The following is a 26,780-nucleotide window of genomic DNA, read 5'->3' on the forward strand; positions in this document are numbered from 1 at the left end:
CTCTTTGAAAGAGAGGTCTTTGTTTAATTTGGTTTGTTAATTATGAGAAGAAAGGGAAACTACTCTCAAAAGAGGATATGCAGCAGAGTGCATGCAAAACCACCTAAAGAAATTACATCACTCCCAAGTGAGGATCCCACAGAAACTCTACAAGAAGTGTAATCATAGATCTGAATAAGATCATAAAAAAACCATCAGATATAAAAATATTAGATGGAGAATTCATCAATTACTGGAAATATGATAATTAAAAAACCCCAAAGAACTGGACAGAAAAGTATTTAATACCTAATTTTCAACTCTGTGAAAGAATAGATCAGCAGATGTCCAAATAAAATGCTTAATTGTACAGACTAGATATAAATAAGCATAGCTGAAGATTTTATCACTTTGATGAAATTCTGACTATGTACCTATTTGTACCCTGGTGCCTGTATATATGAAGTTCTTCCCATATTTTCCAATGATTTTGAATGGTTTCTGGATTTGCAGAGTGTTAATGCTTCCATATCCCAGTAAACCTAAGTAAATTCCTAGTGTGAATCATGTATCATAGGCCAAACATATTTTTCCAGGTGCTATAAAAACAAATAAAAAGAAAGTATCAGTATTTAAGTCCCAAAGGCATCTAACAGAATGAGGAAAATAGTACTGAATTGGATGGAGTTTGCATTAGATTGATCTTACCAGGGGAAAAAAAAAAGTGATAAAGGTCCTCCAAATGAAGAGGTCTCTGCTGCTCCTGATTCATTTAAGTTCATTCATTCATTCAATTCAAGTTCCATACTTCTTACTTAATATCCAGTGTTAACTAGTTTTGTTCCTAAGATACTCTGTTCTTAGCATCTTTTGGTTTGGGCTGGGTGCCTTTTCATTTTTGTTGGGGATAGGGGCATGGGTGTGTGTGTGTGTGCGTGTATAAAACAAAATTAATTAACACCTTCTAGATTTTTTTGGTCTCCCAATATTAATTACACTGTATTAAGTAAGCATGGTATCAAGACCAACTTTCAAAGAAGGGCTGATCTAACATTTACCATCCTTCTGATTTTCTTCTTTCACAAGTCAGAGAAAAAAAACTCTTCAGTTTCTTGAATTAATTTGAATTCAGATCTTTTGCTTCTTTCTTGTGAGGGCCACCAAGAATTGGAACAAGCCATCTGAAGAAGTTGAGGAGTCTCCTTCTGTGGAGATATTTGACAGCCATCTGGACACAATCTTCAATCATGTTTTCCAGGGCACTCTGCTTAAATAGGGAGGTTGGACTAAATGGCCTCCAGTGGACCCCTCTAAATTTAATCATTCTGAGATTCTAGATTCAGTGATTAATGAGTTGTGAAAACATAAGAAAGGTTAAAAGAAAGCTTTTTTTTTATTTATCAATGCTCTTTTATATAGAGCTGAAATTTGCACTGCATTATAGAAAAGAAATATATACAATGAAAGAAATCAATTTTGACAACAGGTTCGTTTAATAGAGTGTGCTTTCCTATATGTGATAAAGAATTTGAAAATGAGTATGGATTTGTGATCCATCTCCTGCTCATTTTATCTGACTATTCTTTGCCTATTATGGAGGAAAAATACCATATTTATATTCACTAGAATAGGAAAACCATACAAAATTTACAACTGCCTTCGCATTTTTTAGAACATAGAAATAAAAAAACCTGAAACAAGACAACAACAAACAAAAAAAATCCCCAACCAACCTAACAATCCCATCTCCAAAAAAAAACCCCAAAAGCAAGCAAACAAACAAACCCCAAATAAACAAAACAGCAAAAACCCCCAAAACACATACAAACAAACAAAAAGCGAAACACTTATCATGTATAATGTCAGTCCAGTAAGGCAGGAGGAGATAAGGACATAAACAGGAAAGATATTTCTTGATGAATTAATAGATCCACAGAAGAGAAACTGATGGAGACAAGGAATAGTTTTTAACATGTCAGTGGAGAAGCAGAAACCATGAAAATTTTTCTCCAGCCTATGTAGAGAGCTTTGAAGCAATGCTTTGTCACTGGCATTCAAATTTTAACATTTTGCTGAAACTACCTTGTTAGGGCAAAGAAACAGCAAGTACCTCTGGCCAAGTACTTTCCATTGTATCTAATAATACAAGATTAGCACTGGATTTGGAGCAGACAATTTGGCTTTGGATAGACATTTGGTAAACCAAGAAATGCAACTGTCAAAAGCATCCTTCTTTCCACTTGAAGTGACTTTTTATTTCCTTGTGTAAATGATGCCTCTGACCTGTCAATTCCATTTGACACCTCGTTGGTGTTGCTGTTCTCCAATGAACTGGTGCTTGCCAGCAGATATGCTGACTCTCTAGAGACTTGCAACAAAGAAGGATGTGGCTTCATATATGGTCTTGCATATGACCACTTGCCATGCTATTTTCACATCATGTTAACCGCAAAACTAACTCTACCTGCAATTGGATCATGCAAGAAGTACAGATTAACATAACCAGAATGGAATTAGTATTCTTTCATTAAAAATACATTTAAAAGGTAAGGAAAAATAAAATTTCCTGTCTCTAATACTATAAAAATTGAAAAACTAAAAGATAAATGAGGAACGCAGGAAAACATTTACATGCAGTGGGATGTAAAAAATCTATAAATATGCTTAAGACAACACAGTAATTCAAGAAAAAAATGAAAGCCATTTGTAGTCTCAAAGAAAGAAATAAAATTTTGTTAAAGTTAAGAAAAAAATTCAAATTCACATATGGAAAATATTTACTAAATGACATACATAAAAAGAAAACTTATTAATGTGGTCAAACACACTTAAGAAACAAATAAGAAAAGTGGATTAGAGGCCTGAGTCCACTAGGTCTAAGGTTTTTTGAAATTCCAGAATGGAAATCAGAGTTCAAGTTTATTTCTAGCCTATGGAAAGCTTCTTGATCCCTATGAGTTAAAAAAAAAACAAACAAACCCAATCATTTTCATAGAAGTATAATGGCAAGAGATTTTAGGGGGTCACGTACTACTTTTCTTCATGCCATTTGTAATATTCATGCCATATTGTAATATTTGTAATATGATTACACTGATATAGTCTTACTTTCCAGAGCTTGAACAATTATGTGCGTGTGTGTATATATAAATATACATATACAAACATATATATGTGTTGAAGTTTAGGTAGTGTTTCTGAAAAGAAGCAGAAATTATCCAAAGTTCTTTCTCTATTTCAGTTAAAATTGGTATAACTCTGATGAAAAAGAAAGCATTCTGCAAAGTCTTACAGTTAAATAGCAGGAATCCAAAAACTTTGATCTCCTGCCAAATTTGAAGATCTAGGTATAATAAAATGTCTCTATATCCTAACCTTTGAAATATAAGACAAAATAGAATACCGCATCTTCAGCAAAGATGATAAAACAATAAACTTATCTCCTGTTATTTGTAACAGCTCACAGTCTGTTAATAAATCTGACATCTCAAATGGCTTCAATGCTAAATATTTTCAAAATTTAAAAAAAAAGAATGAATAATGTGCTTTCCTCAGAATTGCAAATTTCTATTCAACTCTGATATTTCTTAAGAAGATGAAAAGCAGAATGTAAATCTTTTAAAGCACACTTTTATTTACCAGAATCATAATCTCACTTCTGCATAGATGCTAATAAACAAGTTTACTTCTTTTTTGTTCCTAACAGTGAGATAGAAATTTGTTGTTACTGTGAATGAACTGAAAGGTAACAGCTAAACAAATTTCAAGCTATGACAGTTCTCTTAGTAATTTTTAAGATGCCTTAAGCATCTTCTTACTGTTAGTAGACTGATCTTACAACTACATGCCATCACTTTAATGTGGCGATCATGGGTTTTGAAGAAAACCAAGAAGCTTACATGAACTATCCATGGATTTTTTTCCAAGTGTATTTGAGGTTCTGTCTATTTTAATCACTAATCACAAACAGACTGACCCATAGAGACACCTGAGGAAAAGCCATACGTCCACTTAAATTTTTTAAGACACAAAAGATCAGTATAGAATTCTTCATGTGCACATTTTTCCTTATAACATAGGGGTTTTTACTTTTGATAGCTAAGGATGTAAGACCAATATAGAGGGCTCAAAAAAGACAGCGTTCAACATGGTTGCAGCTAATACACAGTCACAAATCACAGGCTCTTTTTTAGGCTGAACAATAGACAGAAAATAGAGCTGTTTTTCTTACGTCAAAACTTATCTTCTACACATGCGTCTGTCCCTTGTTCCATCTCACTATTGAGAGATATTATAGTCCTTGAGACTTTTCCTTCAAAACAAGGACTGAACTAATGAAGCCTGGAACAGATTTCCATAATATTACCGCTGGCCAGAAACTATTGTTTTCCAGCAATCTGTCTCAAATAACTGCATTTCCAGTTACTACATTTGAGCATAAAATTCCTTCTACCAATTTGTCTGGCATCATAATATGGCTATTATCACAGGCCACACTCAAAAATAGTAACTTATCCTGAAATCAACTTTTAACAAGAAAATGTTGCTGCCAGTACCTTCTTTATCCTAGAATTTTTACAATAGTAAGTTTAAGGTTGCAAGCTAGCTTACTTTTATTTCAAAAGGCAAACTACAAGTGAAAGAAAAGAACAATTAATACAGAACTAAACCAGCATGGCTTTCTAAAATAAATTTTTGGAAACATGTACTGATGCTGTTTCTCAGAAATTTTATGACAGGAAGTACAGTCTTACAAAGACCATTTGTTCTGGGGATACTTAGGCCCCAGGGCTGGAAGGCAGGGATGAGGAGCGGAATGAAGGGCCTAAAATTAAAGGGGAAATAGTGACCTGTTACACAACTTAATCACACACAGGTCTACCAAGCCAGATGGAAGTCACCCACAGGTACTGAGGGAAATGGTAGAAGTGCTTACTGAGAGACTTCCAATTACTGATCAGCAGTCCTGGGTAATCGGAGAGGTCTCGGGTGACTCAAAGTTAGCAAATGTGAGCCCCATCTACAAGAAGGTCCAGTAAGAAGATACAGGTTTTCTCTTTCCCTAATGTAAAAACATTATTTGCACAGGCAAAATGATTCAAAACGTCTCAAACAACTTCTTACTCTTACGGTTTAATAATATCATGGTCAGTGACAGAATAGAGACATGAGATGTATAGAGATCTCTAGTTTTACACAGAAGCAACTTTTATTCCAGTTAACATTCTCAATTTTTGTCATGGTAGCAAGAGATAATTTATTATAAGCCATGCCTTGGAAGTTAGGGTTCTTCCTTTTGTTTTCTTTCTGTTAGGGAATTTTCTCCCATTTTGTTGCTCAGAGGCATTAACGGTCGGGTACTTAGAGAAAAGAAGCTGCCCCGGGAAGGATGCAGCTGGCTACTCTCTTATCAGAGGGTTTCTCTTGGAAGGGCAGGGATACCGTGAGAATTGGTCTGGGAAAACGGGGGCTGGGGCAGCTCCTAGCTCCCTTTCTCTCTCAGCTTTGGAGAAAGATGGTCAGAGCTGCTGCTTACAGAGGACTGGGGTGAGGTGTGAGAGGAGGGGGAGGAATTCACTGCCGCCACCAGAGCCCAGCCTGGTCCTGCTTCTGCCGCGGGTGAGCCTCTGCTCATGAGAACAGCCACCGAACTAGGACCTTATTAACACCCAACCTCACTTAAAAAAAGCCTTTTACCATCTGCTCCACCGCCCCAGGAGAAAACCCTGGGATACCCAGTCCTTTCCCCTCCCAGGGAGGAGCTGGGCTGCAGCCCTGCCATTCCTCTGTGCTTTTGCTACACTGTAGCTCCGCATCCCCTGCTTGCTGGGACACCTCCTGGTTCCAGCCTGCTGGGACACCTCCTGGTTCCAGCCTGCTGGGACACCTCGCGGTTCCAGCTACAGCCTGCCCTGAGGTTCCAGCCGCTGCTCTGAGGTTCCGGCTGGGGCCCACTCTCGCCAGCCCCTCCGCCATTCCTGCGCGAGGGAGCCGGGCGCCCCCTGCAGGCGCGGGAAACCACCGCACCCGCTCGCCCTAGAGCCAGCAGCGCCCCTGCCGGCTGCGACTGGAACTGCACCCATGGGCAAAGTGCTCCAAGATTGGGAAGAGATTTCCACTGGATTTCTGCTCTTGTTTGCTGTTGCTGCCGCTGTTGTTTGCCTTGCTACACACACTAGTAAAGAACTGTTATTCTGCTTCTCATATCTTTGCCTGAAAGCTCCTTAATTTCAGAGTTATAATAATTCAGTGGGAAGGGCTTCATATTCCCCATTCCAAGGGAGGTTTCCGGCAGACACCTGTCTTTCAAACCAAGACACCATGTTGAAGTATATGACTCGCCTATATTACTTCACAGGCATCTTCAGGAACAGTGATATTTTCTGTTATTCTGTCCCAGATTCAAGATTTCCATCGTTAGGCATTCCACTAAGTCTAATTTAAGGGTGTTGTAACAGGAGAAACAAAGAGACACATGGGTGGAAGAAGACACTGCTTCAGATCCTGGTTAGATTAGACATAAATTTTCACTTCAGCTTTTTACTGCTCTACTGTTGATGAACAATAAGATTGTGGGACAACTGAGTTTATGATGGCAATTTTTACAGTCTGAGAAACATTAAGGATAGAACTGCTGTCCTGAATCTGAAACTCTTTCAACTCTCACCACCCACTCTGTGCCAGAATGTGATGAAGATTGATGGACAGCCAGAAGGAGAAACCAGAACTCTTGCAATTTTCAGCAATGCAAAGAAGAAAGGGAAAGCTTTTGCTGTTGAGATCACCACAAATCCCTCTTTCTACAACTCAAATTGCCCTGAGTGGAACATCGCCCCTGTTCAAATTTGAAAGAAACCTTTGATAACTCCGTAAGTTAAAACAGAGAAGGAAACTATGCAGAAAGAAATATCTCTGACATGTAACCAGAAAAAGGAATCCCCCCCAAAAAAACAACAAAATTGACCACTTCCTTTGCTCATCTGCCAGTACCAGTACCAACTTTCCATAAGAAAGTCCAGTTAGTGAAGACATCATAAGACAATCTAATCATAAATTCATGTGTTAAATCAAGCTGCACAGTTTTACTGATAAATTTAAAACTCTGGATATGCAACTCCTCATCTCTTATCTGTGACATATTTCAGTCTGCTTTTATAAAAACCAATACAAAATTAAGATATGAAGAAGAGTTTAAATGGGTAGATTTTCTAGTGGAATACCCCAAAATTTCTAAACTTGCATGAGTGTGATAGCCCTCTGAAATGTAGACTCAGCCTTAGAAAAGCAAAACCTGAAAAAGCATGTGCATGCAGGGGTAATTAAATACACTGAATATATACAAAATCCATCAGAATCAAGGAGTAAAATCCTGCCCACCTTGTTGCTTTTGCTAGGTGAGAAAGCATGCAAACTCCCTACTTTAAATCTCAGTCCTTCCCCTGCATTAAGTAAAGCCCATCTTTGGGTCTCTCATTTTAAAATTCAAATGACTTCAGAGTCTTAACCTGGTCATAACTTTGCAGTAAGCACATTCTCATCAAGTCATCACATAAACTCACCACTTAATTAGCCTATACATAATCAATTAATTAAATCATGACAAAAAATTGCACTGGACAATTTTCCTTAAGAAGACATTGGTATGATGATTGGTAGTGACTAAGACTACAGTGGCTTAATAATATTATTCCTGTGTCTTAATAATATTCTTCTCATGTCTTAATGGTATTCTTCTGTAGCTTTATACATGCTTCTGCATGCTTTTGGGGATTTGTTGGCCCAAGGGGGGAAAAAACACCAAAAAGATAATTCTTTTCACAAATATATAAAGAGTTTAAAGCACAGTCAGTTTTTACTTTCTCTCACTTCTCAAAATAAGCTATTGTGTATTTTCCTAGGCAGCAGAGGTAAAGCCTGACCTATGTAATTATCTTTTTATCTCCACCAATACCAACAAATAGTTAGACCAAATGGGTATTAAAACATATTTAGCAACAACTGAGGATATGCTGAATGCTAAAACTCTTTTCGATATATCTGATAAATTTTGCATTTCACTGATTAAAATTTTCAAGGTTATTTGTCATTACATATTTGAATTATGAAAGAATGAAATGTTATGGTTAATGGCTCTTAACAGGAATAAATGCCCAAATATTTCTGACTGGAGGTGAATAATACATTCTAAGTTTTGAGAGATGGAGTTATTTGAAAGAGTAATATAGTGTATGTTTGACGATGATAAACAGATTCATAAAAGTAACTGATAGAGCTGTTAAAACTTGCCACGCCAAGGCTAATATAGATAGATGTGTCTCTTTGAGGTAAAATAATCAGTTAAGTCAGCAAAAACATGCATAAAAGCTAAAAAATACTTTTCCATTCTTTTTCTATTTTTCAATCACTAGACTGCTAGAAAATAAGGCCTAAGATAAGAGCTCACAAATTTGAAAAAAAATTCCATGCTGACTCCAGTTTGTACCTATGACTAGGCACTAACCACCTAGTTTTTAATATTCCATTAAGAACATAGAAGCCCTTAACTAAGGGCTTAGCACAAGTATCTACACCTACTTGATAGAGAGTCAGGATATTATGCAGTTAGTTACTATCCTTTTTCCCCAAATACTCCCTATTCAGTAACCCTAATAAATAATAACAAATATTGTGAATATAGGAAAAAGCTGCACAACCAGAAAGTTAAATATGATTATTGTAAATGCCACGGAATCCCATAAGAAATTCTCTGATGTCTTTTACAATGTCGATGAAAGCACAACCGACAAATATATAAAATCCATGACCTGTCTACTAAGCCAAATAAAACTTTATCCAACAGGTAAAAATAAAATTCAGTTGTTTTTAATTGAAAATTATGGAAGTTACTGAAGTCTACGGAAAAAAGTCTCTATGCTCAATTCCCATTCAAAGATGTGAACATCACACAAGGAAATCTGCTGAAAAACTTGCAGATAAATTAACAGATATGGGAAATAAAAACTTTTGCTAAAAGACATACTTTTGTTTAAAGTAAGTTAAATGCTGTAAATTAGAATGTTTCATGAAACTTTTCTGATACTTTAACTCAGATCGAAAGATCAAAAAATTCTAGCTTGCATTTTCACAGATAACTATATAGAAAAGTAGAGGAAGGGGCTCCTTGAGGAACATAAAGGCAGTTCTTTTTAGTGATATTTTAATTAGGACTAATTAACCTTGAAAAAATAAGGCAATTTAAGAAGTGGGAAAGAGTAAGGTATTTACTGAATTTTCAAACTATAGATCTGATCACACAGAAATCTTTACTAGATATGAATAGTACAGCTGTAGTTGCTGAATCACTTATTTAAAAGATACTGAAATATTCCTTACACAATTTAAGTCTAGCAAGTTTTATACAAGGGAAGAAATATGCAATAAAGTTCATTCAAAACTACTTACCAACGACCTCTAAAACAAGTGGTAGCAAATGTCACTGTCTGGAAAATGTAGATTTAAATGGGTTAAACACCTATTCCTAAAACCTATTCTTTATTCAGCATAAATGTGCAAGATCCTAAGGTTTAAGTACATGTCCAGTAGAGGAATAACATTCCTTTCCATTTATGAAAAGGCCCTAAAATATTGAAACAAGAAAATACACAGTATTGATATACAAATTGCTAACCTTGCTTGTCCTTACATGATTCAAGTTTCCATTAATGAATCAAAAATATATAAAGTATAAGCTTTTAAAACTTTAGTAAATTTTATGCTGTTACCAACACTGCGAAGATATGATGATCACATGTAGTCTTAGCTAAAAAAACATGCACAGTTAAGTTTTTACCAAGATACTGGTCAGGTTGGTATCAACTGAAGGTGATGTTGATAAAAAAAATAAGACATTTACACTAAAAGGTATATGAACATTTTACTTCAAAAAGCAACAAAAAATGTATTCACTATCTCAAAAAATTTCTTTTTTTGTGTCTCTCTGTCTTAAACATAGAAATTTCAGTTTTAGAGTGCGCAGGAAGATCACAAAGAAGACTAAGGTCTATTTGGAATTAAATCTGGAAAGGGATTTCAAAGACATTGGTAGTAAAAGGAAGACTAAGGGAAATGTGGGTCTGATACAAAATGATGCAGGTGTCCTACAAAGGACACAGACAAGGAGGGGATACTGAATTGCTTTTTGAGTTGAGTTTTTACTGCTAAAGGCAGGCCTCAGGGACCCCAGACCTCTGTAAGCAAGCTCACTAAAACAGGTTGCCCAGAGAGGCTGTGGAGGCTCCTTCTGTGGAGACACCCAAAATCCACCCAGATGTGATTCTGTGCAACCTGTTCTAGCAGATTCTGCCTCAGCAGTGATGTTGGACCAGATGATCTCCAGAGGTCCTGTCTAACCCAAACCACTCCGTGATTCACCCTACATTCAAACTGTATTTGCCCATTAAGAAAAATACTTTGGAAATAGATTTTGATTTTTTTCCCCAAAAGTCTCTGCATTCTAAAAGTGTTCAGAAGATAATTCTTACCCATTATTTATGACCTTAACTACATAAACACATAGTGAGGCAGAGGTTACCTAGGTTTCCAGTGAATGCTTAGGCATGTGTTTATGAAAGAGAACAGCTACAAAAGAATAAAAGCAGATCTTAGTTCCACAGTAGCATGAAAACTGTCATTTAGTCATGTAAGAGAAGAAAATTACTAGCCATGGCATATATTTTACAGAAATGCAGATACAGAGAAAGAGCAGTAACAGATGAAAATTAGATTGAAAACACTAAATACTATTAAAAAAATCAGATTCTGAAAAGTTAAAATAGGAAATTTGGCATTTAAGTGTATGTTGCAGCTGCCAAGTTCAAGAAACACTTAGATCTCCAAATTCCTTTTTCTACTTTTAGGACTCTGGTTTCAATGCATAAGAAGTTTTGTAAAGAAAATTTAAGTGTCTAAAATGGAAGTGTGAAAATGATTTAAATATTACTATGTTGTAGACATGATAGATTATTAAAATAACTGATAAACTATTAAAATGGCCTGACCATCACAATACCAGGGTTAAGATATTATATACTCAAAATAATTTGAGGTTTTCTTTGAAATTCAATTACCGAAGTTTTTATAAAAAATCAGTTCTTTCACTTTGTTAACTTCAAACGTCAGGAATTATACTAGGCATAAAACAAATCTGTGTATGACAGAGACATTAGATCAAATTAGATCTAAAGTCCATTTCTAAAAGTATTTTTTCTCTGTTTAAGGAGAGTGGCTGGAATAAACAAGAGAGAAGCTGAATATGTGGTCTGCTACTACTTAGTTGCTCAATAAGCCTTGAGCAAACTGAACACACTCTGTTCTGATTATCAAGATGAAATGCTTTCTTCAAAGGCAGCTTGATTTCTTCAAGCACACAATCTGTCTGTTGCAGAAAATAGGGACAATATTTTCCCAGCCATAGCACAATTTTTCCTCATCCATCATAAGTCATTTTCAGGCAGGCATATGTGTTCAAGCACAAGCTTCTCATATTAGAATGAGAATGACAGGAATCAGTGCAATATCACTCTAGAGCAGCCAATACCTGAGAGGAGAGACAAAGAACTAATTTTCTTTTTTTTTTTTTTTTGGTAGTTCTAATGCTTTCTATGGCATTTTCCACACACATGAATATTACAATGTTATTAAGATAACCAATGGGTAAAGGCAATACAAAATAATTCATCATATATCACACTGAATAATTTTAATGGAAAAATGGTGTACTAGCTTCAATATATTCAGAGATGATATGTTTAGAGTACAGATAATCAGAGATCAAAATAAAATAATTACATTAATGAAAAAGCATGATTTTTAACTTACAAAACCAGCTCAAGATAATAGGGCCATCATTTACAGGATTGCTGCATCTTAGAAGAGCAAAGTCATGCACAGTGCAAACTCACTAACCAAACCTGCAGAAAAGGCAGAAGCAAAGAACCAGATGCTTGTTGTTTCTCTTGTAGTACCTGAATATAGAAAGTTGTAGCTGCTTTGCTATTGCTTGTGATGCAGCTGGAAACTGTCTGGAAAAAAGTCCTGATCAAGATCAGTCCCAGAAACCAACTCTGGTACACAGTTAATAGTTTGCATAGCAGAAATCTTTAAAATAAAAAAAAAATCATCCCAACACATTTACGCTTGTTTCCCAAAGCTGCTGCTAATTTAATGACTGCAACATTGACACACATATAAAATAACCTGTGAATGTCTAAATCTAAATCTGTTTATTTCCGCATGCTGCTGGATTTGCATGTTTTCAAGCTATCTTGCTGTCCTTGGTTAAATACACGTTTATAAATGTGTGCGTGTAGCTTTTTTTTCCACAATATGGTCTGCCATAATATACATACTGTCAATATATATTTTACTTGTTCTGTCATTAGCAATTCCTATAATGTTTACACACAAAAATTATATAGGTTTTATTTAAGGCACTACATTTTTTGCTGATGTTTCTATCTTTTTTTCCTTCCTTTGAACTTATCTTAAATATTCTGGGACAGGTTAACCTTGATGCATGCATTCATCTTTTCACTTAATGTAAGATATTTTATACAGTACATTAATCATTGTGACTGCAAAATTAGCCTTATTAGATTGCCGTTGAAGTGTCTAAAAATAGCACTGCGGTCAGAGTGCTTTTGAAACAGAAGTAGATGGAGAAATGCAAAAGCTCCTAAGGTAAGTTCAGAAATTTTATGTTTTAAATGTCTTAAATAAATATTAAAATGTCCTCATAAGTGGAAATTTATGCATGCAAACAATTTCACAAAGGCATTTGCACAGTAGTCCCCTGCCTGTATTATTCCACCCAAGATTCCTTGTATTTCTGACTTTCTTCATACATAATTTTTCATATTTCCCTTGAAGCTCCTTTTATACCTTGAGTTAAGAATATTCTCCTCTTTTGTTTTTTCCCGCCTCTTCCTGCGTTCCCCTGCACATTTCCCCAGTCAACAAAAAACATCACATGACCCCTCATCAGTTCACAGACAACACCAAGCTGGGCAGATGTGTTGATATGCTGGAGGGCAGAAAACTCTACAGAGGGATCCAGACAGGCTGGATTGAAGGACTGGGGCCAGGTGTATGAAGAGATCTTAAAGATCTCCTAGTCTAAACACCCCAGCCATGGGCAGGGATACATTCCATGAGAAGTGGTTTCTGTCATACATTTCCTCTTTAAGGAGGGTGACTCTCCTGTGGTGCTTCAGCATATGTCCTTTCCACAGACTGCAGTCCTTCAGCTACTCAGTGGTCCAGTGAGGGGCCCCCATGGGGGTCATTATGACATGCTCTGCTTTAATTCATAGATAAAGAGGTTTCTCTCTTTCCTGTGACTAACAAAAGAAGTGTCAGCCAGTCCGAAGTCACGATACTTCAAAACTGTACCTATGGAAAATGTAGTGATAGAGTACCCATTGAAATTATTTATAACTTGGCTTGCAGAAGGAAACAACAGAAAAACCTTCTGGGTTCAAATTATCAGAAGTCAAAAAAAGTAGCATATATAAAAGTAGCATTCTTTTGCTACTAAAGTGAAGGAAATTATGATCAAGAATTATGACTCTGCTCTCTAAGGAGGAGGATCATAGCAAACATGAATCACTGAGTCTAAGAAAGAGTCACCAGCTTTATCAAAACAGTGCATTCTCTAAACTTACAATGTGATTATCACAGAATACTTGTGATTTGGTATTTCGTAACCTGCAGCTTTCCTTAATTGTGAGTTATTTTACACCACAGGAAGTCTCCAATAAAATAAAAAGCCCCAACTCCTTTAAAAAGGAAGTTGTGAATATGTGCAGCAATGCATACACAATTAATTCTTCACCATCCACAAAATGATGCTACATACCATTAGAATTGTAACTGTTACAATGACAACACTTCTGTGCAACTTCACAGGGTTGAGGATATTATGATAAAACAAACTTACAGTTTTAACTTTGGCTAAGTTTAATTAAACAACCAGTAGACCTCAGAACCTAAATGTATGTACAAAAATAAACAGACATAAACAAATTTGTCTTCTAAAGGAGAATTTACTAAAATGGTCATAATTTCCCCAAATTTTAACTATTTTTGTCTATTCATTTTAATTTCTCTCCTTGGAATAATTTTTAAAGGGAAGATTCAAAACAAATAAAAGTGAAAACTCAATTCCAGATGTGGAATGGATAAATCACCATTCTCACAGGAAAAAAAAAAAGAAAATCCACAAAACTGAAGGCTGAATATATGTGTATTTCCATAGATGTATCAGAGAAGAAACAGTCAACATTGAATCAAAGAGGAATTGCATTTATTTTGTTCCTCAAAACTCCTGCTAATGAATAACATTGAGGTGCTTTTCTCCATGAGTTAGATGACTCATGTTTTCACTGAAATTGTCAGCCATGGGAAATGTTATTCAAACTGTTAATTGCTATACTTCTTTCCCCTCTTAACTCCTCCATTTTAATCTCTTTATCTTATTACTCTCCTTTTAAAGGAAGAACCATTAGTAATGTCAAGGAGAGAGCACACAGCACAAAAACTCTTGGGATACAAAACCAGGAATTTAGTTAAACCCAGAAATTATACTAAACGATCAGTATACATAGCCCCAAACAGATAAATATAACTACAGTAGGAGATTCTTCACAACCAAAATACAGGCGATGATATCTAGAATTACAAGGAAAAATAAATATACAAATCAAGAGGATGACTGAATAGCAACACTTTTAAAAAAGGTAGTATTTAGAGACAAAAGATTTCCTAGCACTTCTTGACCAAAACTTAACATATATATTTTTTATGATGTTTTACTGTATACCAGCTGAGGTCTGACAGAAGAAAAGTGAAAAGAATCATCATTTCCAGAGAAAAAAAATCTGATAACTTAATATACAAAGACATTTGAGGCCTCTGCTCATTTTAAAGGTAAAAAAAGAGCAATGTAAAAGATCGGGCTTGGGAGTTTGAACTTTACTGCATCTGAAAGTACATCCTAAGGAATAGGAACACAATAAAAAGATTGAAGAATATAAAAGAGTACAACATGTGTCATTCGAACACTTCTATATTTATGGTAAAATTAAAGAAAATATAATATTGAGCTGAAATTATTTCTTTCCAAGATTCAACTAATCATTATAAAAGGGAATCATTTCTGTGCAAAAACATGTGTTTTACAACTAATAACAACTATTTCACTTGAGAATTATATCTTGACCAGAACGGTACTAATTACTAAAAGAGATGTAAATATTGTTTCTACTAAGATCTGACTGAAAAAAACTTATAGCAAATATCAAGAAAAGGGTACAAAATACTTACAGTTCACTTTAAAAAGACAGTGACAGTAATATCACTAAGGACAGAACTCAAAATGTATGGTTGAAATAAGAAAAACTCTATTGTAGAACATATGCCTAAAAATACTTAACAATACTTTATCTATTGTGACAGGAGTCCTAGGAATTAAATATAATGGAGTTAATCTTTCAAAAACTCCTCTAATAATTAAATGATTTTAAGCAATAAATAAAATCCACATATAATAAAAACTTCCTACAGTTATGAGGCAGCAAGTAAGGCATACATTTAGAACATCAGTACAACAAGAAAACTAGAACACTGAGAGCAAAATATATTGCAGGAGTAAACACTACAGTCACCATTATGCCTTCTAAACCAATTCCCAATCTACAGAAAAGTGAAAACAAATATTTAATAATTAGCAGCAGGAAAAGGACAGGATAATCTCACCTAACTTCAGAATTTTTACATCCTAATTCAGCAGTAACACACAATAAGTGTTTTAAAGGCAGAGGAAGGTGAAACAGGGTTCATTTCAACCTAAGCAAGACCCCTGTGGTCAGAGGAGCCAGCCTTGGAAAAAACGACCCACTCCACAGACTATTAAGAGAGTTTTGGTAACTAGATAATTTGCAGAGGTGTAGATAATATTCTTTCACCTCAGTTGTTATAAAAATTTTACAGAGGATGAAAAAGCTGTTATAGCCACACAGTGACAGAAGTTTCAGAACCTTAAGATAAACCATAAGGAAATAAAGACGATTCAAAACTAACTTCTGAAAAGATAAATAGAAAGTAGGGAGCAGTGAATTTGCAGACAAGAGAATTATCTCTACTTAAGTCCACAAAAGTGCTCACGAAGTAACCACTTTCGTCTAGTGAAGATTTCAATACAGGGCCGTCAGAATTGGAAAACTTCCATCATTCTAATGCAGAGTAGTATTAAGAAAACTCTAAAAGTTATGTCTGGTCAGTAGCCTTGTACCAGGCCAATGACTCAGTTAAACACAGGATAGAAATAACATGGTATATAAAATGTTGGAGGTTCTTGCCTTAATGAACTTGAGCAAGTCATTTAGGAAGTCAGCATAAAGAGATAACAGAGAAAATCTATAAAATAAATAGGGATTTAAGAGTTTCACTTTCAGACTACATCTGTGTATTAGTTTAGAAAAGAGAAAATATATTCCACTAGAAGCAGAACTCCTAAATAAAGATACATAAAAAAGATCAATAGACTGCCCTGAATCTGATGCTTTGCATCCTTGAATTATTCATTACTGCCTGCAAGCCATACCTTCAATCTGCATTGCAATCATTAAAATAATCATTTTTTATTAAGTTTGAGATGATGGAATTGAAGCTTCACTTTTTACGTCCTATAGACCTAAGAACCCCCTTTATCCAATGTCTGCATCAGCATTTTACAATTTTTCTTAACTTTCATTTGATATTTTACTGGTGGCAATATTCAAGAAATAACAATCTGCATCACTGTTTGCAATACCAATATTGGATTTCAAAAGAGCCGTCATCGAAGAGACCAAGCTGCCCTGCCTCTCAGATATGCTTTGTCAGTCTGTCTTAAGATGAGCAAAGACAATATTGTAGCAACTTATGCTCATTTAACATTTGGAAAATTGATTGATTTTCCTACTCCCCACAGCCATATGGATTAGAAACTCATTTATTTCTCTTTGTTATGAAAACACAATCTGAAGCGGAAGTATGTAGCAAATTTAAAAAGCAGGATAATTATGCAACAAGTAAAACACTGCATAATCTCATTATACCATAGATGGGTTTTGACAGCAAGAGTGACAAGAACATTTTGAATTAAAAGTCAACAAAATCAAAATGCATAAAATGAAATAATTTTAACATAATGTTTAACTGCAGCAAGAAATAAGTGAAGTCTAAGGCTTAGAAAAATTTAGAAATTAATCAGTTCTATGCATGGAGAACAGAATTCACTTGACAGGATGCAATAATATAACACAAGTTCCAATATTCTTCCTCTAGTCCAAACTGCCAATTATTGGAGATCAAGGAAAAATGCAACCCTTTTCTAAAACTATGTAATTCACTTTTTCATAATATTTTGAACATAATCTCTAAGGTTTTGTGCCCTTTGCTGTCATTTATATTCATGCAAAAAGAAAATTATCTTATTAATGCCTTATTAATTATCATTTATATTTACAAAGCTAGTCAGAGATAACCAGGTTACAGCATGAGAAACTAGACTCTGAATTTGACGACCAAAACTTAAATATTGCTTAATTTATTTATTTCTTTTAATGGACTGGAATTTGCTTGTTAAGATTTTAATTACTTTGGTTCCTTCATTTTATTCTTAAAATAAGTTTAAATGCTTTTATGCACGAAAAATGCACAAAAAATAAAGTGTTTTGTTTTGCTTTGTTTTGCTTTGTTTGTTAACCGTAACTAAAAGCCAAGTTTCATGCATTGGGATCAATACTTTTGGGAAAAGAAGTTTGCCATACATAGCAAGACAAAAGAAATTTTGTAGTACATTTTTAATCCTCAGAATAATTCCTTGCGTCTTAATGGAGTACTTCTATGGCTAGGCTTTTGATGTTTGTTTGCTTTTTACTGTCTTTCATCTTTTCAAGAGCTAAATTGCTTTGTATACTTAATTATCTAAACATTTTTAGTATAGTTCTTTATATTCTACAGCTTTGCTTAGATGTGCAACAATGCGCAGTGTCGCCTTTAAGTCTTTTGCAGAAATGTAATTTTCATTATTGAAAGAACATACCCAAATACTTTCTTCTTGACGATATTGCTTCCAATTCTGTCCACTGTCACTGAACATCAGAAGGTAGCTTGTTACCCAGTCTGAGCTCCCATAACCACCTTGAGTAGCAACAGCAGTAATCTCAGTTCTTTCACCAAGATCAATCTGAAGCCATTGATATTTATTGGACACAAGTGGAGACCAGCCACCAGCACCTTAAAAAGAATGAAAAAGAGTGAAAAGTAGTCCTAGATATAAGCAAGTTAGCACAAAACTGGTATATACAAAAATAAATTAGTTCACTTGAACAACATTATCTAATGAAAAATGCCCATCTCCAACACAGGGTTTTCAAACTAGATGATTGCTAGCAGTCCTTTCCAACTCAAATGGTTCAATGATTCAATATATAGTTGCATCAAAATTATTTTGATATTATTTAGCAAGTATTCTGAAAATGTATACATACTAGATATCTAGATATCGGTAACCAAATATAAACATTCTAAATTATTAGGAATTGATTCACACCCTTTTCTCTGTCTTGAAGTTCTACAATAAATTTTACAGAGTAATTTTTACCAACCAGACTCTTAAAGTAAAAAAAAAATCTGAATTTCATCTTTTTATTTTAAGCATCTCAGTTTCATTTTATGAAGACCAGAAGATCTCCACAGGTCCTGTCTAACCTCAATGATTCTGCATTATTCTTTTTGTGAGGCCTGGATATATAAATTTGCATATGAAACAATATAGCATATTTAGATGGCAAATTTGCACATGCTTCTTAAAATTACCAAAACATTTGTAAGCAAAATGATAAAAGAGTATGAGATATACATTCAGTTTCAAGCACAGGTACATCTGTCTGCAAAGAAAAAATTTCGCCCAAAGTGGAGAGCTACACCTCCAGTATTTTAACTAATCAGAAAGATAGTAAAAGGAAGAAATTAAATCAATTCAGTGTTCCTTTGTCTTCCTTTGTTTGCTTTTATTTACTCAGATCATGCTAGTTTTCCTGTAAAGCTGTGTGGAAAAGGTCAAAGGTAGGTATCAAACAATCTTGCAAGAAAAGACACTGATTTACAGAACTACATTGCAAAATATGCAAGTATTCAGACACAGCATCTGTTAGGTTTTATCAGAGAATGCTGTGGTAAAAATTAAAAAATACCCATTATTTAAGAACAGATTTAGATCTAACTCTGAAAAACACACTGTAAGAGGCACCTTGAAAAGATCTTAAAGTTCTTACAGAACCAGAAAAGACATATCTAGTTTCCACAACAATCAGTTAGCTACAATCCAATTTTATGCTTGTATGGGCTTCAAGATGTAGAAAAATTCATAGCTAAATACTACATGCTGTTTAATTCTGTTTAGACTCATAAGCCACGTTCTAAACCTTACCTCCTCTAGGAAAGAAAATGAAGAAAGAATTTTAACTTAGATATGCAAAACTGTCACTTAAATGTAAAATGGTGGGAAATTATACAGGTATTCATAAATTGTAAAAAATGTGAGGTCCGTTTTACAGAAAGAACTGAGAGAAAAACATAAAGTCCCATGTATGCAACAATTCCTTTCTCCACACATTTAAGAGCTAATTAAAATGTAACAGAATTGAAACTATGGAGTTAAATACTTTGTATATTTTTTCTCTCTTTATCTTAATCAGTATTCTGAATTTTATGTAAATATGTTATTTCCACGGCTCCATCTCAATTACTCTCAAACAGATTCCAAAGCTTTTCCTTATGACCACATAAATTCATCTTTTAGTGGCTGTGTAAAACAGTGTGGTAGCATCAAACAAGCAAACTGTGTGAACAGTCAGCATGGGAGGTTAAATAAGAATGTGGACCACTCTGCACCCACAGGCAGAGTGGTCCACATTCACATCCTGTACTGTATCTGTGACACACAACACATAAGACTTCACTGCCACCTTAACTTCCAAAACCTCAGTTCATGCACGGACACTTACAGACACAACAACATTCTGCTGTGCTGTGTCATCCAAAGCCTTCTTAGAATTAGGTGTCACCGTGGTGTTTGGTGACATTTTTGAACTTTCCACTTGAAAGGTGGGGTTGAATTGTAGTCAACAGGAGTAGTCTGGCAGACTGTGCTGAATACATAATTTGCAAATTCCTTCCGAGACAAAACATCTTCACTTGGTGATTGCAGAACTTTATTCAGAATGAAGTAATGGAAGTAAGGAGGATGTCAAAAAAATGCCTGAAAAGCAGCCTGTTATGGCAGTACTACTTGGTAGGTAAGTACTCCTGTCTTTAGTACTGTGTTTTCCAGAAGTTTTTGCAGGGCATGCCACCATGTAGTCTACATCCCCTCACCATGCTGCACTACATCCAGAAAATAAAGAAGACAAATAGACACAGATACACAGTGTTCTAATGTCAGAGCTGTTTGATTTCAGGTATTACAGTTAAGAGGCAGTCCCAGAAGTCATCTATTAGCCCTGTACAGACCAATACAACATAAGACCCATAAAGAATAACTACTGAGCAGAAGCAGCATATCTCCAACAGCCGATATTAAGTCACAGTCTGGACCACCAGGGAGAAGCTGCAACATGTTTCCTGAAAAACCACTACACTGGTTCACATGATGCTTTCATCTGTCAAAGGCTCTTCATGAGCTCTTTAGTCTGACTGTCCAGCAGCCAGGTGTCCTCCCAGCATCTGACTGCCACCTGTCACAGATATTAAATGTTTGCCCAGTCCTGCAGGAAACACTAGTAGAGCATGTTAGCCTCTGACCCAGCATTCTTTACAGTGTGTCCTGTCCTTGCAGCAAGATTAATGTGTGTACCAAGCTGTAGTCGCCTTTGGCTGTAGAATACATCTGGGCATGGTGATGCACAGAAGTTAGCTGCATAACAGATGTCAAAAGGATCTTGTTTGTCAGATTTCATGCTGTGTGGTGTGGGTGTTCCTGGGAAGATCTGGAGAGGGTTTAAACAGCTTCTCACAGGGATTCAGATACCACATATATTAAAGAAGTCTGTGCCAAAATGTATGAACACGCAAGGATAGACTAAGATTTACAGAACATAATTTTGTCATCTCTGAACTTCCTGAATTATTGACTTCACAGTTTTCACTTTATTTCTCTTCTCTCTTTTTGTCAGTGTCTTTTATAAAAAGCATATATTTTCTTCAATTACATCTGAATCTATGTTGTACAGTGACTGATGAAACATCTTTTGTTGAGAATGAACATCAAATCAGAAAAATAATTTTCAAAGGAGATAAAACCTGCATGTAGAGTTCCTTTATTTGAACTTTACCTCAGGGGGCTTTTAACCCTTTTTATTTCCCACTGTCTTATGCCAATACTGAGATTTATATGCAACATACCAAAAATCTATATTCAAACTGCCAAAACATGCAGGATTCATACTTTATTTCTGTTAAAAACCCCAAGCATTACACAGTTCCTTTTTATGAAGAACATGATGACTTCAAGTTGAACACACAGGTAATACATAAAATATTTTCATTTCATTTATAATTCCTGTTATATTCTTTTAAATACTAGTGCTTCTAAAATGTTTGTACACATGATGTCATTTTTTAAAATACATTAGTTTGCTGAACACATTTAGTAATATTTCTTCTGAAGTACTTACTCCTTTTCTTAACTCATGAATGATCCATGGTTACTTGGAGAATTAAATCAAAGTTTATAGTTTCCCTCAGTCACTTATACATACTAATTGATAAACAGCCTCCTTCATTTTATGTGACAATCATTAATAAATTAATCATTAAACTATTGAAAAAATTCCTACGTTTTTGATGGTTTTAATGCATTAATATTGACTAATTTGTGCTAGATTTAAAATCTAAGAAATCTTTCATATTTCAAATTTTCCTGTGAAATTCCATTATTCTTGATTTCTGTTTCTACAATATTATAACATTTATTTTCAAGTCAGTTAAGTGAAATATACTGGAGTTTCCTTACACATTCACTCCAAGCAATGCACAGTGCTCTTCTGTGGGAGTTATACAAGGTGGCACCATTCATCAGTTCAGTTGGCAATTTCTTCATCATTACAACTGCAAAACTATAAACAAGACTGCAGCTTGAAATCTATCCTGGATTTATGCACTAGAATTCCAACAGTAGACTTGCTTTTTTCTTCAGATACCTCTAGATATTCTATTTCTAGAATTCAATTTTTATGCTCTTTATTGTAGTTTAAACTTTATTATCTACCTTTCTTGCTTTTGGAGGTTAAAAATCCTCTGCCCTCTCCCATGACCATCAATATAAACAAATCACAACACTGAATGGGTACTATTTCATTACTCTGGTTCCTGTCTGCTAGGATATGTGTTTAAAGAGCTTTTACTTTTATATTTCCCTAGCTTCACTGGGATGACAATATCATTATCACTAACTCTGAAAACAGAAAAGAAAAAAAAAACCTCAGCAAAGTCAGCAAATAGCTACAAGAGAGCAAAACTCAAAATGACTGAAGATATGTCTGAAGTCTCACATCTAGGGCAGAAAATACTGAGTATAGCTACAGTGGACTTGGAATGCTATATCAGGTTAAAAACTTTTAACCCTGATGGCAGAAAATTTATTAGATGATGCTTATGCTTTCCCAACTTGCTCTCTGTAGTTATCAGGATGCCAAGCTACTTTTGCTTCATTTTGGAAACTCTGAACTACATAGCATAGAAACTGATTTACAGATTGCCCTTGTATGAACAGCACCCCACTTTTTGCTTACCTGGCTCTATGACTACAATCACCTACATTGTTATGTAAAACACAAAAAAGTTCACGCTCATACAAGCCTCGACATCTGTTCTTCACATGCAGTTCATTAGACCATTTAGGCAGAACCAGCACTTACACCACTCTTAAATTCCATTATTTTTTTGCATATTTAATTGCAATAATTGCAAGAGTATTATAAAATAAGATTTGTACTAGCAAAAGTTAAGGTGATGTTCTGAAAAAGTTAAGGTGATGTTCTGAAAACATCAGTAAGGATGTTTTCCTTTGATTAATCAAACTGTGTATTTCCCATCTGGATCATTTAACAGAAGCTGATTTTAATTTCAAGTCAATAAAGTTGCAGCAGGGATGAATTTGCCTGCACTTATTACAAAGCAGATTTTCTGCATGCAAGCAATTGACAACTGAGTCTTCTAAGGTTTTATTGAAACAAAAAATGAACTGGTTTACAGAATTCAAAACCTCTAAAATACAAAAAATGACACTATTTAAATTCTTAAGCTGAATGGTATCCTCTCTCATAAACTGAGAATTAAAAATCTAGGTATATAACTATATAAACAGTCCAAGAGTTTTGTTCTTTAATTTCATTGACAGATAATGAAGGTGGGGAGTGGGGGGCAATATCTGATAAATGATGTTGATGCATTGCAAGCACGTGACAACCCTCTTTGCCCCTTAAAAATGTGTGTAGAGTAACAGTACTGCTGTAATAAACCTGTGGTCTTTTTCATTTTAGCTCTCCCATGTTTGAATGAGGCAATTCAAGACATAGAGCTCATACAATTAGAAATTCCCATTTATAGCCTAGCAAAATGCAAGAAAAGTAATTATCAAGAAGAATCTAAATAGTCAAAGATGTCAAAGAGCATAAATCACAACATGGCTCATTTTTGCAGAAAGGCTGTGGGAAAGTTATTGCAGCAATGCTGTTTTGAGCCATATTTCAGTGATTAAACACAAAAACCTAAAAATTTGAAACCAGGGATAAACTGTGGCAAGTAAACCCGAGAAGAAATGAGGGACCTTGAGGTATGAATAAGAAATATAGGACACAGAATTTATTTTTTTTTCCACACAGATTGAAGAAGCCTTAGAAGGACAGCTAGATCAGAACTGAGTTCTGCAGTCACAGCTTCACATATAAAATTTCTGCATAGTAATTTTCAACCACATTTTTGATAGCTGTTCATCTTTTGCCTTTGATATGTACCATGATGCTCTGCCTAATGGAGATAAAACAGCCTGAACTTTACCACATTTGCCAAACTTATTGATTATATATGGAGAGGAGGGGTTTTTTTGTTGTTAAAGAACACTGAGGCCAGCCTGACACATCAATCCCAAAGCTAAATATTCTGAGGATGTGAAGAACATCTACCTATAGAAAGTCATACCAGTGAGGATGCAGCATATAGGCATCCTCATAAAAGAACCAGCAAGTGATAATAGTCATAATTTATCTAAAGGCTGCTGAGCTGACACAGCTGGCTTCAAACATATGAACGACAGCCAACCACTTTATACTATGAAAGCCCATAGTCTAAGTCCCTCCTGTTACAGCAGGGACTTGCAACACACTCCTTCTAGGAGTGCATGTGGAGATTCCTCCCTTGAGTGAGGACACCCCCTCAAGGCTACTCCTCGAGGCAGAATGAAAGAGTTGCCCAGGGTCACTGGTATGGCTGAGTAACATAAATCTCCTGTTAATAATTATTTTGCTAGTCTTAATATAATTACTTCAATATTGCTTTAAAAATAGTAGATATAAATATACTGTGCAGGAAGTAACTCTGATTAAAGTTTTTTTGTCCAATCACTATCATCATCAATTTCAAAAAACAACATACTTCATTCATATAAATATGTTTGGCTTGCTATCCTTAATTCTGTTGGAGAAAGTTACATAACAACTGAATTACACCTACATAAACCATGAGACATAAACTTTTGACTGAGTCTGGGACTAGGATGGATCCTGCCTCACCCTGACTCCTCTGTAAGAAGGAGTTTACAAAGCAAAGTGTTTCTTTCTGAACTTTGTCCTTGTTGTCCTTGACAAACTTTATCTGAAGCCTCCATTCTATTGTTTTCTATGAGATTATTATCAGGACTAGACAGTCTTTTTCATAGTCACATATTATCTATATTTAAAACTATCATACAAAACAACTAATCTTAGCACCTAAAAAACCAAAAGAGCATTCAGTGCAGGAAAATGCAGCTCTTCAAAAAGAGTTGTCATTGCCTAATGAAAGACCCAAACTGGTCTCAAAATGCACAGCCTTGGAAACAGAATCCCCAAATATTGCAAATGTAAGAGACTTACAAGGATCATCAAATCCACCTCTTAAGTGAATGGTCAATAAATGGATCAAACCTGCATCCTTCATGTTATTAGCACCATATTCTAACCAACTGGTGTTTCCATCTCCACTGTCTCTGCTTGTGATTTTAAGATTTGCAAGTTAGGATGATATAGGGCATTCAGACAAAATGTAAGATCACAAAAGTACCTCTTTGAAGATTACTAGAACAAGGGGCTTTGAAGAGTTGGGGAGTCTTAAGACTTCTCGTACATGGTTACTTTCTGCATGAGAGAGACATTACTGATAGGAAGGAGACTAAAAGCAGGTGTCACCTGTAATCTTATCAGTGTGTAAAAAGTCTCAGTGGCTGTCCTTCAGGACAGTGTCATGGTTTAGTATCCTTCCATAACTGGATTTCATAGGAAATCATTCACTGTCTACACAACTGTCTTTCTATTTTAGACTGGTTTAAATATGTATGTAAGTTGTATGTAGGAAACCAAGTATTAGCTGAAGGTGTCATAACTACTAAGATGAACTGATGAAAATTAAGAAATACATAATCGAGCTTCATGTATAGCTTTTTAGCTGTTTCCTAGTCTTGTCTTCCTATGTTGCAAACTGATAGATAAGGGTTAAGCTCAATATAAAAAAAAAATACAGAAACAGAATGTAATCTTGGATATATTTCAAGGAATCAAAACAAGGTCTCCCCTTCATAGAACTCTTCTGAATCATGTTCTCTTTGTAGAAAACAGTACTTATCTCTGTATATTACAACAAAACCAAATCTGATGGCCTATGTAAACTCTGAAGTTCTTCAGTACTACCCCTTCCTTCTAAACATATAACCCATCATTTTCTGGATTTTTTAGGGAAGCTCTTGGCCAGATTTCAGAAAATACTGTGAGAGAATAACTAAGAGACACATTTTGAGGGCCTGATATCAAAACTTCTCACTCACAGGAATATATCATGAGACATATTCTTTGAATAAAGACTGAAAAGTCCCATGAATGGCATCTGATTCTGAAACCTGTAAGTTACTTTTGCTGTTAAGAAATGAAAAAAGAAATCTTGGCTCTTAAAAACTGAAGAATGAGATTAATCTACCCGAGTAATTTCCAGAAATAAGTATAGACATAATAAGTATGTTTTGGCTTATCCATGTAGGGAAGTTATGTTTTCTAAGGATTTTTTACAAGAGGCATGGAGAACTATCTCAATAGAAATCAAAACTACTAAAAAATTTCATCTACTTTTGAGGCAGAACATAAAAGAGCTATATTAATGCTTCAGTCAGACAGAACTTTCTAAGGGAGGTGGGTGTAGCAGTTACTTCAGTGGCCTCAAAGGTAGAATAAGCCTAATTTTGTAGGAAGGTCTAACCTTATTTTAAGATATTCTGGAAGTGAATATCAATTAAGAAAACATGTATAATCTTAGAAGAGAAGGAGCAATTGCGTTTATTTTTTCAACTGTCAGAATATTTAATATTTAAGGAACTTAACTTTCAAAATTGTGACAGGTACTATAAAATGAATATTAGGTTTTAGTAATAATTTGTGACAAGTAGTAGTTACTATGTCAAGAGGAGTTTCAGAGGC

The 26,780-nt window shown here is 35.0% G+C and overlaps 1 protein-coding gene across 1 annotated transcript in view; it reads right to left on the minus strand.

Annotated features, from left to right (window-relative positions):
• CNTNAP4 (contactin associated protein family member 4) overlaps positions 1–26,780 on the minus strand; it is a gene marked incomplete at both ends in the record, with an annotated part of 195,152 nt that overhangs the window by 105,145 nt on the left and 63,227 nt on the right. Inside the window, one exon of the mRNA XM_084225161.1 lies at positions 18,104–18,297. Within this exon, the coding sequence (XP_084081287.1) occupies positions 18,104–18,297 (194 nt within the window). The remainder of the gene's footprint in view (positions 1–18,103; positions 18,298–26,780) is intronic.

Source organism: Fringilla coelebs, assembly GCF_963513975.1.
Source record: "Fringilla coelebs genome assembly, chromosome: Z".
NCBI lineage: Eukaryota > Metazoa > Chordata > Aves > Passeriformes > Fringillidae > Fringilla > Fringilla coelebs.